Source organism: Oncorhynchus nerka, linkage group LG22 (genome assembly GCF_034236695.1).
Source record: "Oncorhynchus nerka isolate Pitt River linkage group LG22, Oner_Uvic_2.0, whole genome shotgun sequence".
Classification (NCBI taxonomy): Eukaryota; Metazoa; Chordata; class Actinopteri; order Salmoniformes; family Salmonidae; genus Oncorhynchus; species Oncorhynchus nerka.
The window spans coordinates 64,066,338-64,084,271 of NC_088417.1; the positions used below are offsets into that span (position 1 = coordinate 64,066,338).

Below are 17,934 nucleotides of genomic sequence, written 5' to 3' on the forward strand. Positions count from 1 at the left end.
TTCTACCAGAGCAGTACAAAGGTAAAGTGATGGAAGAGTTGCACAATAACATGGGACACCAAGGTACTGACCGCACTGTATCACTAGTACGTGACCACTTCTTCTGGCCATATATGCAATCTGACATCGGGCACTATGTGACTAAAACTTGTAGCTGGGTCAAGCAGAAAAAGCCAGCCCATGCAACAAGAGCTCCTCTGACAAACATTGTGACAACACAGCCATTTGAACAGGTATGTATAGACTTCCTTCATCTCGACAGATGCAAAGGGGGATATGAGTACATCCTCATGATTGTTGATCATTTCACACGTTTCACTCAAGCCTACGCCACCACATCAAAGTCAGGTAAAACTTCTGCAAATCTCATTTTCAATGACTTTGCCCTGAAGTTTGGGTTCCCGTCCCGCATCCACCATGACCAAGGGGGAGAATTTGAAAAGGAGTTGTTCCATCAGTTAAAGAAACTCAGTGGCATGGCTGGGTCCAGGACAACACCCTATCACCCGATGGGAAACGGTCAAGCGGAACGCATGAACAGAACATTGTTGCAAATGTTAAAGACACTAACTGAGACACAAAAGTCAAATTGGAAGGAGTCTCTGAACAAACTGGTTTATGCCTATAACTGCACCCGTTGCGAAGTGACTGGCTATTCACCATTTTATCTTCTGTTTGGGAGATCACCCAGGCTTCCAGTTGATATGCTCTTTGGATTGTGCACAGAGGCAGGTTCCAGTAACCAGCGAGAATACGTGGAGAACTGGAAACGAGGGATGGAAGAAGCATACGCCATTGCAAATGAAAATGCTCAGAAAGCCGCTGAAAGAAGTAAGAAGTACTATGACACTAAAGTTAGGAGTTCAGTGCTACAGCCTGGTGAGCGAGTTCTGATTAAAAACCTGACACCAAGAGGAGGACCAGGAAAACTCAGAAACTATTGGGAAGATACAATTCACAGTGGTGAGACAAATGGGTTCAGACCTGCCGATTTATGAATTGAGACAAGAAAAGGGTAGGGGACGCTCCAGGGTCCTGCACAGAAACCTGCTCATGTCGTGTGACCACTTACCTTTTGAGACACAACCAGAAATTACCAAAGTGGACAAAAGTCCAAAAACGAGGAGACACCAGCCTGCATCACAGCCTCTAAATTCTGATGAAGACAGCGGGGATGAATATGACCATCATGAGCCGCTACAGGTTCCCACATCTCCTACAGTACCTGAGGAGAGGAATGCTAAACCAGCGAGAGAGTGGGAACACAGACCCCCAACAGTGAAACAGACAGTTGCAGTGCCAGTCCCTGATACGCTACCAGCACAGCCTCTTGTTGAAAAGCAACTGGAGGAGACAACAACAGTTAAAGACTTGCCTGCTGAAAATTTGCCTGATGATCATCCACCAAGTGCCTTTCCTGATGCTGCTGAACCTGAGGAACCAGCCTACCAGCTGCCACAAAGAGAGAGACACCCTCCAAGACGTATCACCTATGATCAGCTTGGTATCCCTTCCTGCTACAGTATACAGCCACAGTTGTTCCCTGTCTACTCTGCACCAGGATTGGTTCCATGGCTGCCATCACTACAGCAATGTTACTTTCAGCCACCTTACATGTATGGGCTTCAGCAAACATGAGGCTACAGAGTTGACATGTTTGACCATGGACTACTGTCTGATTTCACAGACTGTCAAAAGAGACAATTTGCAGACTATGCATATAGATCATTAAAATTGATGGACTGTGGATCAATAGTATGAGAAAATACTGCTTATGTTATATAGCTGGTCAACAGATATGGACTGTGAATATAACTTGTTAGTTATATTTGAACTGTGACACTTGACCTCTGCTCAAGTACTACCTTACAGAAGAGGATTTTCTAGGTCCAGTGCATACGGACTGTTGAAGACAATGTTCGTAATGTTGGGACAACATTTATTTTGTCGGGGAGTGTGACAGGTTAAAGGAAATATTCATAGCCTGTTATACATTAAAAAGTATTAGTGAGGATCTTAAAACATCTAAGGTTAAAAATATGCATTCAGTATTAGTTGATAGAGATTGATCAAATCAAATCAAATTTATTTATATAGCCCTTCGTACATCAGCTGATATCTCAAAGTGCTGTACAGAAACCCAGCCTAAAACCCCAAACAGCAAACAATGCAGGTGTAAAAGCACGGTGGCTAGGAAAAACTCCCTAGAAAGGCCAAAACCTAGGAAGAAACCAGGCTATGTGGGGTGGCCAGTCCTCTTCTGGCTGTGCCGGGTAGAGATAACAGAACATGACCAAGATGTTCAAATGTTCATAAATGACCAGCATGGTCGAATAATAATAAGGCAGAACAGTTGAAACCGGAGCAGCAGCACAGTCAGGTGGACTGGGGACAGCAAGGAGTCATCATGTCAGGTAGTCCTGGGGCACGGTCCTAGGGCTCAGGTCCTCCGAGAGAGAGAAAGAAAGAGAGAATTAGAGAGAGCATATGTGGGGTGGCCAGTCCTCTTCTGGCTGTGCCGGGTGGAGATAACAGAACGTGGCCAAGATGTTCAAATGTTCATAAATGACCAGCATGGTTGAATAATAGTAAGGCAGAACAGTTGAAACTTGAAATTGATAACATTCATATAATTGTGTTATAGTTCAAATCTGTCAAAGGGTACGAATTGTGAGAGTAATGTGTAAACGTTATATTGATTACTTTATTTTGTGGTGCCTAAAAGTGTTAATCTGTGATCTACGAAATGCTCTTAATCTATGAGCCGGAGATCGATTGCTCTGGTCTCCGCGATTTTCCCCAGGAATATGGGTGGTCTTTTCTCATTGAACTAAAAGTTGAATTGAGAATACAACACGGTATCACTCTCGTGATTATTTCTCCCCTGTTTTCAGGGGCGTAACATATACATGTGATAATTATAAGAGCGAGAATATTTTTATTTGTCAAACGGCAGTCAAGCATCGATCATCATGTCACCAGATATACCCTCGATATTTATTGGAAAGGATCATCAAGCTCATCACCAATGCCGTGCACTTTTACCACCCTGTGAAATCCATCAATTTATTTCATCTGTAGCCTAATAAACTGTACGGTTTCCCGAGTGGTAGAGGGAGGCCCACACACACACACCATTTCGTCACGTGACTCAAAAAGTTGACTTCGATATGTTTATTATAGCAACATTTGCGCATATAGGCATTCCCACCAACATTTCTCGCATAACTACATTCTACTAATACAAAAAGATCCCACCATGCCAGACGAACAAATTATCTATCGACATTTATAAAATTGTAACGAAACTACTGGTTTCCATCACACCCGTCGTGATTTTTGTTTATACAGTATGATGACTTAAGGCTACATGCATACAAACAGGATGGGAACGTGGTTACTGATTTCCAATAAAGCAGTTTCGGTGCTGTGAAGTGAGCGGAAGCCTGACTGGAATGTTTAAGTAGCGCAAACTCAAATTAGTCCCCAATTGCTTGAAAAACGCTGTTTCTAAAATCATTGGGGGAAAAAGTTGCGTAACCCCTCATCTGCAATTGATCTCTCATGCAGTGTGTTCAATAAAACAAAAAACACTGGATTTTCGTTATTCAGCCATTTGACAAGTATTTCCATATGTAGTTTACAAAAACAAACGTGCTCCAGTTCAAGAAACCAAACAATATTTTAATTTGTTCATGTCATATTATAAGTACAAAAAAAGAATATCAACATAAATTCCCACTGCATTCTGGGACAATACAAAACAAACACAAGGAGAGCATGAACACTCAAAAACATCTAATCACCTTCTTTCTAGTGCCTTTCCTCAGCCAGCCAGCCCACACCTCAAACCTGGGCAGTGTACACACACACACACATCTCAAATCTGGGCAGTAACAGAAATGTGCAGTGTACACACACACCTCAAACCTGGGCAATAACAGAAATGTGCAGCGTACACACACACCTCAAACCTGGGCAATAACAGAAATGTGCAGTGTACACACACACACCTCAAACCTGGGCAGTAACAGAAATGTGCAGTGTACACACACACCTCAAACCTGGGCAATAACAGAAATGTGCAGTGTACACACACACACCTCAAACCTGGGCAATAACAGAAATGTGCAGTGTACGCACACCTCAAACCTGGGCAATAACAGAAATGTGCAGTGTACACACACACACCTCAAACCTGGGCAGTAACAGAAATGTGCAGTGTACACACACACACATCTCAAACCTGGGCAGTAAGAGAAATGTGCAGTGTACACACACACATCTCAAACCTGGGCAGTAACAGAAATGTGCAGTGTACACACACACAACACAGAAATCGATATAGACACAATAAGACCATATCAGGATGAGTCTCAAGCTGTATATACAAACACCCTTTCAAGGGCACAAGAGGTTTTAAGCATATTTTCCACACTCTGCCTGTTCAACCCTATTAAAGCCATGTGATTCTAGGCACACAATGGAACATTAGGAAGATGTGCAGCTGTGGGTTTAGCATCAGACATCCTATAGCTGACATAGGAAGATATTAACAGCGTTAACCACTCAGCTCTCCACTCAGGCATTTGGAAACATATTTCCTTATTAGTCAATGCACATTAGTATACTTTGAGACATCTTACATATCTCCCTTTCAAGGGATAGAAATGTTTACAGATTCGGTTTGGGTCACCACTTTATTCAAATTACGACTGTCAGTGTTCATTGTTCTCCAAAAAGCAACAACAGTTTCTATTATGATGTCCATGTGGACACTAGTGTGGTCTTTAGATTCATTTTAAGGGTTGAAAGCAATAAAATGGCACTGTGTAAAGAAAAATGGTCCACGGTCACAGAGCAAAGCTAAACTTTAAGGCAGAAATGGCACCCTCTGATGGGCAAAAAGGAAAAAATTTAAAAGGTAATGGGTCCAATTACACACTTTAAAGAAAAATATTCACATCATTGTTGGGGAGTCTTTGTACAAAACAAACACTTATTTACACACGTCTCAGTCAAACAAATTTTTGCTAATAATTAACTCAAATAAAATGTATCTAGACCCAAGAAGATGGAGTGTAACATTTGAATCCATTTAAGACCATGTTTGAACAGGGAAAGGAATCCACTGAGTTGCATCTGCTTCATAGAAGTCAAAACCGGTGAATTTGTATGGACCCAAAGTCAAGCCGAAAAGCTGAACTGGGAGGAGTTGCTCACACAGCACAGGGAAAGAGTGAAGATGGAAATTACAGTGTGGACACAAATGCTATCAGGGAAGAAAACGCAAAACAACACCTACACATGTGCCTATGTTACAGAGCTCATCTTGACAAGAGCTGCAGAAAACACTTCTTCATGAAAGAAAGAACCCTGTATGTACGAATAATGTATGTCAGCTTTGATGTGCAATGAAGAGACAAGGTCAACGAGCACTTGAAGCCCAGACCGTCAATCAAGAATGGTTAATAATCAATTCAGTCAGAATCCACTCAATACTGTGAGCAAGAGTCATTTCCCTAGTAAGACTTCACTCAATACCAATTCAAAATGTAGCCATCTTTTACACAGGCCAGAGGAGGCCGTACCATTGATCCACATTTCAATGTTTGTCTACACAGCAGCAATGTTTGTCTACACAGCAGGTTCTTGTTCTGAATGATTTACTGGGGGGAAAGCAACTCCAATCTAACGGGAGAAGTTGATGAAGTACAGTAGTTTACATTGACAAGATTTACGCAGAGGGGACTTTGGGCAATTTTTCCTTGTGTTTCATCCCCGCCTTTCCTTCAGTTAACGTAAAGGGTTCCTAACACGTTTTAAGCCATATTGATACAGGAATTAAGGTTGTAAATGTGTCCACTTCATTTCAAGGCATTTGTTTAGACTTAACCAGAATTGAGTGTTCATTACAGCACTGTGTGATACCTGCTTGACTGTGCTCCTCCACACAAATACATCAATAGCACCTCATTGAATCAGAAAGGCAGAGAGCTTTTGATGTTCTCTTTGTTGTGAAGCAGGTGCCCCCTGCTTCTTTCTAAAAATTCACCTTAGCTCATAATGCCCAGACCAAAGCCCAATCTGAGTATGTAGACATTGCAAAAGTCAACCATGACCTCATTAGTTACATATTATAACTTCCTATTTTATTTAACACCGACAGGAATATATGTCTCTCGCAAATATATTGTTCATCGCCCCATAAACTCATATTTCATAAAATGTACATTTAAAATGAAAAGATGAATGAATGTGACCAAATATATTGTGACACATTTTGCAGTTAGTCGTCATCATCAAGGTGCTTATTTAGTGAGTTGTAGCATTCGTAGTATTTGGGTTGTCAGTGACTAGAATGAGTGCATGCACGTGTCTACACAAATGCTCATGTGCATTAAAGTTATATACACTACGATCCAGTTCCCAAATGGCGATTGCCACTGTCTAGACCGGCTGTGGTGTCCAAATTGGAGGGGAATCACCTGTCTGTGGTCTCCACTGTGGTGAAGCTTAGGTCATCAGATATCAACTGGTCTCCTGGGAGGAAAGAAGAAAAGAAGCATTTAATCATAGCAATAATTTTCTTCCAAGGAACTGGCAAGTTGATTTGAGGATAAATGTGTATGGAGAACGTGCAGAAATGAAACCCCATACTAGGGTATGCCTGTTCCTGTGTGAGGGGGTTACAGCAGGTAACAATATTGACCTGCGCAGGGCAGTGCCGGGGTGTCGTAGCGACAATCTCCAGCCTCCAGGACCACCACCTCGTCCTCGTTCTCTGTGTCACAGTCGATCTCACTATCACTACTCATACCTGGCAGCAGTACCACCGTCCGCTTCTGGACAACATGACCTGACAGACAGAAAGAGGGACACACAAGATAAGGGAAAACAGAATGACAGGGAGAGACAGGAAAACAGAAAAGGGAGAGCACATAGGTAAACAGAAAGGGGGGGTCAAAAAGGAAAACAGCAGAAAGATGTAAAGGAAAAAAAAGGTCCAGAAACAGGGTGGGGGAGACAGAAATAACCTTATAGCGGAGTCTCACAGGTAAGGGGAACAGGTGTGCTCTTGGCACTGATGGTCTCATCTTGCACACCAGTGCCAAGTAGACACCCACTCGCTCTCTCTACAGACACGGACTCACCCCAGAGTTCATTAGGAGAGATGCTGGAGGAGAAACACATTTTAAAATACCCTTCTCAAAGAAGCTGTTAACTCTACCTGCAGTACGTAATTAGATTACAGTACATTCTATCCACTTAAGATGAAGAGTGGAGCTCAAGCCGTAGTGCCATCACAATCCTCCGTAGAGGAGGGTGGAGCTAGAGGTGGAGGAAGGGAGGGGTGTTAGAGCAGTGAGGGCTCACCTTCGTTGGGGCATGAAGAGGGTTCCTCTGCCAGGAAGAGCAGTGACTGGCGGATCTCAGCCGGCTCCGAGTCACAGTCCAGAGAGCTGTCCGTCAGCAGGCCGGCCCTGAGGGAGGAGAGAAGGAGGGTGTCAGTTTACACAATTCCCTTCTCACAAAGCCTCCTGCACAAAATCACCTCAGATAATCCCCGTGGCCACTGCCAAGACCTTTTTACACTGCTCCTAGAGTGGTCCATCAATTAATAAAAATGACTATCCACACAAATGCTAGACAGGAGGAAAGTAGATGTGCCACTCTTATTTTAAGCACAAGCGAAATTGTATGATTTCAATAGACATTTTTCTTAAATTCTTTCTATGCTATTGTTGAGATTTACGATTTGTATTCGTATCACCATTAGCTGTTAAAGAAGCAGCGGCTTTTCTTCCTGGGGTCCACACAAAACTTACAGAACACTGATGGATAGGAACAGCAACATTTTCACCACTCTAGTAGCTGGTTTATTCCAAAGCTAAACAGTTATTTTAGAGAAAGCTGGCTCTCAAGGCCTTTGTGGTCCACTGGGAGGGTCAATTTGCAATACCAAATAGGGTGCCACAGAAATACCACTTAGCTACAACAGCAGCAGCACACTTTATTTTCACTTATCCGGCATTCTTTTAAAACCCAGCCAAGGTTGGCACAGTGAAGTAATAAAGAAACAGTAAACACAAAAAAAATATGAAGCCAAAAAAAAACAAATTGTTAAATTGGAGGCTTTGGCAGGGGCTAAACACTTGATAAAGGAATAATAACTAAAGCGTTGGTTTAAAACGATCCATTAAAAGATTGTGGAGCAAACAGAAATGTTGTATGAGGGAGTTTATATTCTCAACTGTCAAGTACACTTTTCAATTATCAAGCTCCATTCTCCAAGCACCTGGACTGTATGAAAAAATATTAGATATGGGAAAAATAAACAATAGAATTTCAATCCAATCGCTTTGGATCTCCACAAATGCATAGGGGCTAGGGTTGGATTTAGGACAGGGTGTTAGTTTACCCCATGGTTTTGGTCCTGGGTCGTGCCATGGTGGCGGTGGAGATGCAGCTGAGGACCTCCAGAGCGTACAGGTCAGACCCGTAGAGCTGCTCCTGGTCGTGTTTGGAGCTGCAGGGTTTGTTTTCGGAGCAGGACGACGAGCTGCCCAGATAGGGAGGGGAGCTGTGGGTGCTGCGTGGCTTCAGGGCTCCTACAGTATGACACCGCACAGGGAAACACTGGTCAGTCAGAAGTCATCAGCTGACAATCATTTATTTGGGAACATAGGTAGATCCATGGTGGTCTAAACACTGATAACCCCGACACCTCTGCCTGGCTTTACTACTGACCCTCTGATCCGTTGGAGGTGCCCCTGGGAAAGAGGCTTTGGTCGCTGGACGACTCTCCACCGCTCTGGCCTCTCAGCTCCTTCTCAACTACGTCTGCAGCCCTCCTTAGGCCCAGCCTGCTCCCATCCTGCTTGGGAGATGAGGCCTTCTTCCCTCCTGCCACACAAACCACAGCTAGATAAACATCTGATTGAGCAGTTGATAGCTCCCCAGCTGCCCATCTAGTCTTCAAAGAGTTTGACAGTAGAACGTGATGTAAAATGCTATCCGATTCCACAGATTGTAGTCTGTGTGTATGTGTGTGTATTGTGTGTGTGTGTATTATGTGTGTGTGTGTAGCAACTCTCACCAGAGCGACAGTGTCTGGAGACCCCAGGTCCTTTCCCCATCAGATCTAGCTCTATGGGCTTCCTGCTGGGCCCTAGCTCTGAGTGGTAAGAGGGCCCCTGCTCCCCCCCTGTGGCCCCGCCGGAGGGCCCTGCCTTGGTCTCCCCCCGTGCCTCCAGCTGACACTTGACATCCGTCATCTTACTGCGCACCTCGGCCATCTGTGCCTTGAGCCGAATCAGGACCCCAGAGTCTGGGGCTCCCCGCCTCACTGTCTGAGGCCTGCGCTCACCCCGCTCCTTCCTGGAGTGGACTTGGACTGGAGAGAGAGAGAAAAAAGGGAAGAGTGAAAAAAGGAGATGAAAAGATTAATTGGCTATTAGCGCTTATCCTAATGTCTGCCAGAGAGGGAGTGACTGTGCCTTAGCTTGGCTACCCTGTACAGAGTAGGAGGCTGTGAAAGACAGACCCTACCTGGGCTGTGCAGCAGGGAGGCAGGGGGTCTGGGTTGAAGGCCCCACAGTGACTCCACACTGCTGCGCTCCTTCAGATCCAGTAGCTGGATGAGGATGACGGGGTCAATTTCTAGCAAACTGTTGTTGCTGCCAGCGGAGGAGAGACCACCACTATGCCTCAGAGACCTGGCCCCGGGGTTAGAGCTTCCTGGGAGAGGGTTAGAGTGAGAAAGGTATGTTCAGAGGTACAATGGTGAGGAAACAGTTGCAAACTGAAAGGGGAGACCAAATGTGAGCTACACTGGATATGCTTCTATCTATCGAGTGTTGGAGGAGCAGCAAGGGGAGTCAATTGACACTTCGAATGAGTTTGGAAAAAAGCATATCGAACACTTGTGCAAAAGGAAATCTTTACCTAGGTTTAACACAGAGCGGAGCTCAATGGCTACTAAACAGCCCATGCTGCATCTCCATTTTAAGTTACAGACAAGAGAACTCCTGCACCAAGATTCAGTTCAACTCTCCAGCCATTTCACTGCAGTAGTGAATGAGTCAGCCGGCGCACAGCTACGAGAGCAGCATAAAAATCATTAAGGGCTGCATACAATGAGCATTTCAAAAGGCGAGAGATTAGATTGGAAAAAAACGCTACTCTGTCTGAGGCAGTGAGAGTAATGGAGGCGGGGATGATAATCCACTTTGCAGCCAATGTTTAATGAATACATTTGAATTTGAATAACCTCCCTGGCTAACCGACTATTAGGCATTGGGGCATGCAATAATGGATATTGGAGGAGAGTCCGATATGAAGTAAAAGGGACTACCAACATGTCCAAGTTTAATGGTGGCCCGCACTGAGTTGCTAAAGTTTAAATCAATTATCAAAGTACCGAAGAGTAACAGGACAAGGCTTAGATCTGCCAAAGAAAGGTGCATCCTAAACACTATGTAAATGAAAGTAAACTGACACATGGATTGTTATGCAGCCTTTCACACTCCCCTTTGGCTTAACACACACAGTTTAAACATTCCACATCAGCACCCATGACATCCTCTTTAAGCCCCATTAGACACACACACACACACACACACACACACACACACACGAGAGTTCTGATGATATAGATCAAAAAGAGAGAAAAAAGGCGACGGAAAGAGAGACATACAGACAGAAAGTATGAGAGGGAGAACGAGGCTGTGAGAGAACGGGATGGAGAGAAAAGAGGGGAGGGAGATGGAAAAACAGATGAGGGAGTAGAGAGAGAACGAGATGGAGACAAAGGGGAGGAAGAGGTTACCTGCTGCTCCTGCCACAGCGGCAGGCAGTTCTCCCTCTTCCATATCCAGGTTCCTACTGAACTCCACGTCATTCTCCCCAGACCTGAGAACCAGAGACCATCAACTTCAGGACTGGGAACAACATTGCTACAATGTCACGGTCAAACGAACACTAAAACTTTAGCTGACAGCCAACACTAAAGCTGACTGAATGCCGAAACCATGCCAAGACCAGGAAAACAAGTCTACCTATCATTTCAAATAGCCTCGCTGGCATTTAAATTTGGTCAACTGAGTTTTAGTTGATTCAGTTTATCAATTGGTTTTATTGGCCGACTTATTGTTACAAGACAGCGAGATGTGACCATTTGGGGGACATGGAAATGTCGTTCCCTCCATGGACCTCTTTGGGTATAGAAACTGTGCACGTTCAAATCAACCCCACTTAAGGAAAATTGAGTTCCTTGGCCAATACTATAGGCTGGGAGACGGCATTAATGAGACAAATAATAAATCAGCATCCGCAAGACCTTGGCTGGACCAGCAACTCTTCAATGAGAAAGTGTGTGCATGTCCAGGACTCCCTAAATCACCGAGCAGTGTTCCCTTAACAAAAAGCTTTTTAGGGTGATTAGACAGAAAGTGCTCTGTTGTCACAGACCAACTAGTAGCTCTACTGATGAAATTGATGGACACTGCAATGTTCTCTGTCGAATGGTACAGCTTAATGATAAGTCGTGCTGTTCTTTTAGCAGGGGCCAAACGGCCCCATGGGGATGTGCGTGCCCATTTGAGAGTGTGCAAGTAAGTGACTGACTTGTGTGCCTGTACATTGTGTGTTCGTATACATCAGTCTGTAAGCCTTCCCTGTACACATGCCTTTAGGTATGTCCCAGGGGACAACAGGAAACACAGCAGCCCTTGCCATTATATCATCACATAGCACAACATGAGTCAGAGATATCCAGCAGAGCTTTTCTCACTCGCCGCCACTCAGTGTATTTATAGACGTGGGAACGATGGAGCAACGCATCCCAGAGCATCTTGGAGGAGAAAAAGCCCTACCAGCATTACAGCTTTTGCGAGCGCGAGAGAGAAGTGCCTTGTGGGAGGAGAGGGGGATGGCACTTGACTGTAGTTTCCCCCACAGGGCCTGAGAGGATCCTTGTTAAAAGCAAACATGGAGCACTAACATGGATTTAAATGTTTCAGGAGAGGCATGGAGATTGAACAATGTGTGTTCTCTATGTAATGTGTGTATGCATGCGAGTACAGGTCTATATGAAGACATGGGAAGCCCTTCTGTGAGAGTGTTTATGCATACGGTACATGTGTGATAATGTCTATGTAAGTGTGCGCTTGTGTGAGGAAGGAGCTGGTGAGCCTCGTGTTGGTGTTTTACACTCAGCCAGCCAGGCAGTATGAGGAGCAATGATGACTCATGAACGGCTCATCTGGAGAGCTCACAATGAGGGGGTGGATGGGGGAGAGAGAACATGCGAGGCTGATGATCCAGCGCTGCACTCCACTCTCAGCCTCTCTGGTTGCAGGGGTTTGAAAACACGTCGATGAGGTACGCATACACTAGTCATATAAAACACTTTTTCTAAGTAGCACAACCCGGATGGTGGGGAAGGGCAGAGGGAGTCTAACTTAATTGTACTGATAGGATGCGGAAAATATAATTTCCTTTCTGCATCCATCCCCCAAAAACAAGCAAGTTTCGGTAGGCCACTCACATGGTCTCTTCGTCGATGTCGTTCTCCTCTGTGTTGCTGGTTGCCGTGGAGCTGCCAGAGGTGCTGCTGCCGTCCAGAGGGTTCACCTCCTCATCCCCCGTCAGACAGTCCACCTCCAAATCCCCGTCAGACAGCTCCTGACCACACCACAACGTTTGCACAACATTTACATAAGAGCCTCTTTGTACTGCTCTGTCAAGTTTTATCATCTGATACACCAATGAAACAGTCCATGCTCAAGGTCCCCGTCAGATTGCTCATGATCACACTTCAACATTAATGCAACATTAGCACAATGTTCAGACAACACGTAGCTTGGAGCTCAGCTCCTGACGCACCAAGTGTTTCCCCTCTACTGTGTCGCATCTCCATCTTAAGACAACTTATGATACTGCACACTGAGGTCAGTGCTTAGGTATGACAAGAGAAATTAAGTGGAAGAAAAGGTGGAATGATTTATAAGTGTTTTTTAAATCTAATTTAGTCCAGTAATATAGACTAATGATGCGCCATTTTTAAAATAACATTTTAATCTGAAACAAATATGAACCAAAATTATACATTTTGTGAAGTTCTGTGAAAGGGAGTAAGACACAGCGTTGAAAGAGATCTTCAGTTTCTTGGCAATTTCTCGCATGGAATAGCCTTAATTTCTCAGAACAAGAAAAACTGACGAGTTTCAGAAGAAAGTCTTTGTTTTTAGACATTTTGAGCCTGTAATCAAACCCCCAAACGCTGATGCTCCAGATACTAAACTAGTCTAAAGAAGGCCAGTTTTATTGCATCTTTAATCATAAGTTTTCAGCTGTGCTAACATCTATTTGATGTTATTTTAATGGAGGGGAAAAAGTGCTTTTTGTTAAAAAACAAGGACATTTCTAAGTGACCCCAAACTTTTGAACGGTAGAATAGGGCGCTGGGCCACCACGAGCCAAAACAGCTTCAATGTGCCTTGGCATAGATTCTATAAATGGTCTGGAACTCTATTGGAAAGATTCGACACCATTTCACAATAAATTTATTTGGCGTTTTGTTGATGGTGATAGAAAACGCCATCTCAGGCGCCTCGCCAGACTCCCATTAGGGCTGGACAATATGGCCAAAATATATCACGGAATTTTATTTTTTTAAATAATGAAAGCGTTAAATTAGCTTTACAAGTAGTGCATAACCCAAGGGTGGCAACACATACAGTTGAAGTCAGAAGTTTACATACACCTTAGCCAAATATATTTAAACTCAGTTTTTCCCAAATTCCTGACATTTAATCCTAGTAAAAATTCCCTGTCTTAGGTCAGTTAGGAACACCACTTTTAATAAAAAAAATGTGAAATGTCAGAATAATAGTAGAGAGAATTATTTATTTCATCACATTCCCAGTGGGTCAGAAGTTTACATACACTCAATTAGTACTTGGTAGCATCGCCTTTAAATTGTTTAACTTGGGTCAAACTTTTCGGGTAGCCTTCAAGCTTCCCACAGTAAGTTGGGTGAATTTTGGCCCATTCCTCCTGACAGAGCTGGTGTTACTGAGTCAGGTTTCTAGGCCTCTTTGCTCGCACATGATTTTTCAGTTCTGCCCACAAATTTTCTATGGGATTGAGGTCAGGGCTTTGTGATGGCCACTCCAATACCGTGACTTTGTTGTCCTTATGCCATTTTGCCACAACTTTGGAAGTATGCTTGGGGTCATTGTCCATTTGGACCACCCATTTGCGACCAAGCTTTAACTTCCTGACTGATGTCTTGAGATGTTGCTTCAATATATCCACATGATTTTCCTTCCTCATGTTGTCATCTATTTTGTGCATGATGTCATCTATTGTGTGAAGTGCACCAGTCCCTCCTGCATCAATGCACCCCAACAACATGATGCTGCCACCCCCGTGTTTTATAGTTGGGATGATGTTCTTCGGCTTGCAAGCCTCCCCCTTTCTCCTCCAAACATAACGATGGTCATTATGGCCAAACAGTTCTATTTTTGTTTCATCAGACCAGAGGACATTTCTCCAAAAAGTACCACCTTTGTCCTCATGTGCAGTTGCAAACCATAGTCTGTCTTTTTTAGGGGAGTTTTGGAGCAGTGGCTTCTTCCTTGCTGAGTGGCCTTTCAGGTTGTGTCGATATAGGACTCGTTTACTGTGGATATAGATACTTTTGTACCCGTTTTCCTCCAGCATCTTCACAAGGTCCTTTGTTGCTGTTCTGGGATTGATTTGCACTTTTCGCACCAAAGTACGTTAATCTCTAGGAGACAGAACGCGTCTCCTTCCTGAGCGGTATGACGGCTGCGTGGTCCCATGGTGTATATACTTGCATACTATTGTTTGTACAAATGAACGTGGCACCTTCAGGGATTTGGAAATTGCTCCCAAGGATGAACCAGACTTGTGGAGGTCTATAATATTTTTTCTGAGGTCTTAGTTGATTTCCCCCATGATGTCAAGCAAAGAGGCACTGAGTTTGAAGGTAGGCCTTGAAATACATCCACAGGTACACCTCCAATTGACTCAAATGATGTCAATTAGCCTATCAGAAGCTTCTAAAGCCATGACATCATTTTCTGGAATTTTCCAAGCCGTTTAAAGGCACAGTCAACTTAGTGTATCTAAACTTTCTGACCCACTGGAATTGTGATACAGTGAATTATAAGTGAAATAATCTGTCTGTAAACAATTATTGGAAAAATGACTTGTGTCATGCACAAAGTTGATGTCCTAACGTGACTTGCCAAAACTATAGTTTGTTAACAAGAATTTTGTGGAGTGGTTGAAAAACGAGTTAATGACTCCAACCTAAGTGTATGTAAACTTCCAAATTCAACCGTACATTCTAAGTGATTTCAATGGGTCTATCTCCATTCGGATTATTTTATAATGTTGTCAACATTGATCAATTTCTGCATTTACTGCACTAATTTGAGAATTTCCACACTGCCACGTAGGGTTGTTCGCTTTGGGCAAACAACCTAGGCCTGATCTTTCACCAAATGTTGCAATTGCGATTTGACTTGCGATTTAGAGCAAAACACTTGGACTCACTGTTGGAATTACGGAAACAGAATGTTTATTCTAATTCTATACTAGTGGGCACTTTGAATACAATGTTGTTGACATGACAACGAATGAAAATGCCAGGAAGGAGTTATTGTGACAGGGTAGGAACCAAAGTGTTGACAAGTGTTTCCAAGGGGACCCTATTATCTCTTAGCTACTTCATTTAGATAACATATTTATGCTTTGCGTATTCCTTTTTTATTTATAAGATACTGTTTCAAACAATATTTAAGTCTACAGCCTGATAATACCAGTGATGGTGTATAGCGAATTACATTTGCTCTGACTAAGTGCATTTATTAGCTAGCTAGCTTTAAATCAGTATAATCATATGGTAGTGTGTGCACCATCTTGAACCAAAAACATGAACCAATACAGTGATCCTCGGTGGTCCTCATTAATATGATTATAAAGCGCTAATGTCTGAGTTACTCACATTGGAGTCATCGTGCTGAGTCTTCTCTTCCTCCTCCTCCTCTTTGGTGTCAGTGGTCTGGCAGCTGCCCTCAGCCACGGGGCCTTTCCCTGAGCGTGAGTCTCTCTCCGAGGTCGAGGGGCCCAGGCGCCGGTTAGGAGGGGACGAGCTGCGAGACTGCTGCCTACAGATCAGCTCAATGGCCAGCCTCTGAAAAACGGGTGGACATAATATGCAATGACAAGACAAACATTTAAGCTAAGGTTAATTTGTGATCTAAGCAAACTCGGTCCTGGGGTTCCCCCTGGGTGCACATTTTGTTTTTTGGACCTAGCACTGCAAAGCAGATTCAAATAATCAAAGCTTGATGAGTTTGTTATTTGAATCAGTTGTGTAGTGCTAGGGAAAAATCCAAAACGTGGACCCAGGACCTAATTTGGTAAACCCTGATCTAAGCCCCCACCTCTTTGAGATTGTTGATCTGCTGGATGTAGCTGGACTGGGCTGACTCCAGCTGGCTGATGTACCAGTATTGGTCTCTGCACTTCTGGAAGAAGGTGGGCGAACGCACCTGGTACCTGTTGAGGATAGAGACAGTAACCTCGGCAGTCGAACAAGACATCAATGAACCCGGAATCAGAGCTGATAAAGACACGGCACCTTTCTGTCTAATGTGTAGTAGTGGTAACTCACCTGCAGCGATTTTTTTTTTTTACGAGAGAAATCAAGTCAAGAACTATGTGGGAGGCTGGGCTGAAGCAGAAACGTGACAATTAACTACAATGACCATAATCCATTGCGCCTGTTCTTTCCAGCACGGACAGAGATGGATACACTTTTACGCCTGCTACGTTAGATACACGGACCGCGTGAGAGAGGAATGACGAGAGAGAGGGATAAGGAACACATTCAATGACAGTTTGTGAATGTGTGTCTTATCTACTTTGAAGAACTAGTAAAATTATTGTGTCAGACAGACAGCTCTGCAGCATGTTTAGGCAGACTAGCCTAGCTAAATATGATGAGTAAAGACAATATGGGGAGCAGAGATAACGTTGTCTGATTGACTGCTTCTGCCTGAGCAGAGATGAGATGACGACTAAGGAATGAAAAATAGTCATCAAATAAACAGTAATATACACAACTGAAATATTTTATTTCATATTATTTTCCTATTTTCTATCGTTGTCTATCTAATGTGGAATTGACAGAGATGACGGAATATTTTCAATGTTTTGGCAATTGAATGTTCAAAATTTTTGGCTTTGAAATTTCCATTAAAAAGCTCTCAAATAATTTTAATGTAATTATTTCATAATACATTTGTTTATCTTGAAATGGAAAATCTTTGTAAAAAAATTCAATAGTCAAACCGACCTCAAAAAGCACTAGTCGCTCACCAATACCCACCTGAGGACTAGAGTGTCAGTCTGCATGTTGAGGTAGCCCTCACTGGCCAGCAGGTCCAGTCTGAAGAAGCGGTTGTATCCCCAGCACTCCCCCACCTCAAATCAAATCAAATGTTATTTGTCACATACACATGGTTAGCAGATGTTAATGTGAGTGTAGCGAAATGCTTGTGCTTCTAGTTCCGACAATGCAGTAATATCCAACGAGTAATCTAACCTAACAATTACCTTACACACACACACACACACACACACACACGTGTAAAGGAATGAATAAGAATATGTACATAAAAAACGGCATAGGCAAGATGCAGTGGATGGTATAGAGTACAGTATATACATATGAGATGAGTAATGTAGGGTATGTAAACATTATATGAAGTAGCACCAGACCTCAAAGTCTGACGCAAACTCCCTGATGATGTTCTTAGTGGGGTCGCTGGAGGCCTGGTGAACCATCTCCACGCGGTACTCGTACCTACAGACACAAACACACGCGTTAAA

The 17,934-nt window shown here is 43.5% G+C and overlaps 1 protein-coding gene across 1 annotated transcript in view; it reads right to left on the reverse strand.

Moving 5' to 3' along the window:
- Positions 1 to 3,663: 3,663 nt before the first annotated feature.
- Positions 3,664 to 17,934, reverse strand: part of LOC115105481 (E3 ubiquitin-protein ligase TRIM37-like) — a 28,269-nt gene continuing 13,998 nt past the window's right edge. Inside the window, 13 exon segments of the mRNA XM_029627579.2 lie at positions 3,664 to 6,543; positions 6,713 to 6,859; positions 7,378 to 7,484; positions 8,423 to 8,612; positions 8,752 to 8,907; positions 9,101 to 9,397; positions 9,553 to 9,741; positions 10,832 to 10,914; positions 12,551 to 12,687; positions 16,043 to 16,231; positions 16,485 to 16,599; positions 17,432 to 17,526; positions 17,824 to 17,908. Coding sequence (XP_029483439.2) covers positions 6,485 to 6,543; positions 6,713 to 6,859; positions 7,378 to 7,484; positions 8,423 to 8,612; positions 8,752 to 8,907; positions 9,101 to 9,397; positions 9,553 to 9,741; positions 10,832 to 10,914; positions 12,551 to 12,687; positions 16,043 to 16,231; positions 16,485 to 16,599; positions 17,432 to 17,526; positions 17,824 to 17,908 — 1,849 coding nt within the window. The 3' untranslated portion in view covers positions 3,664 to 6,484.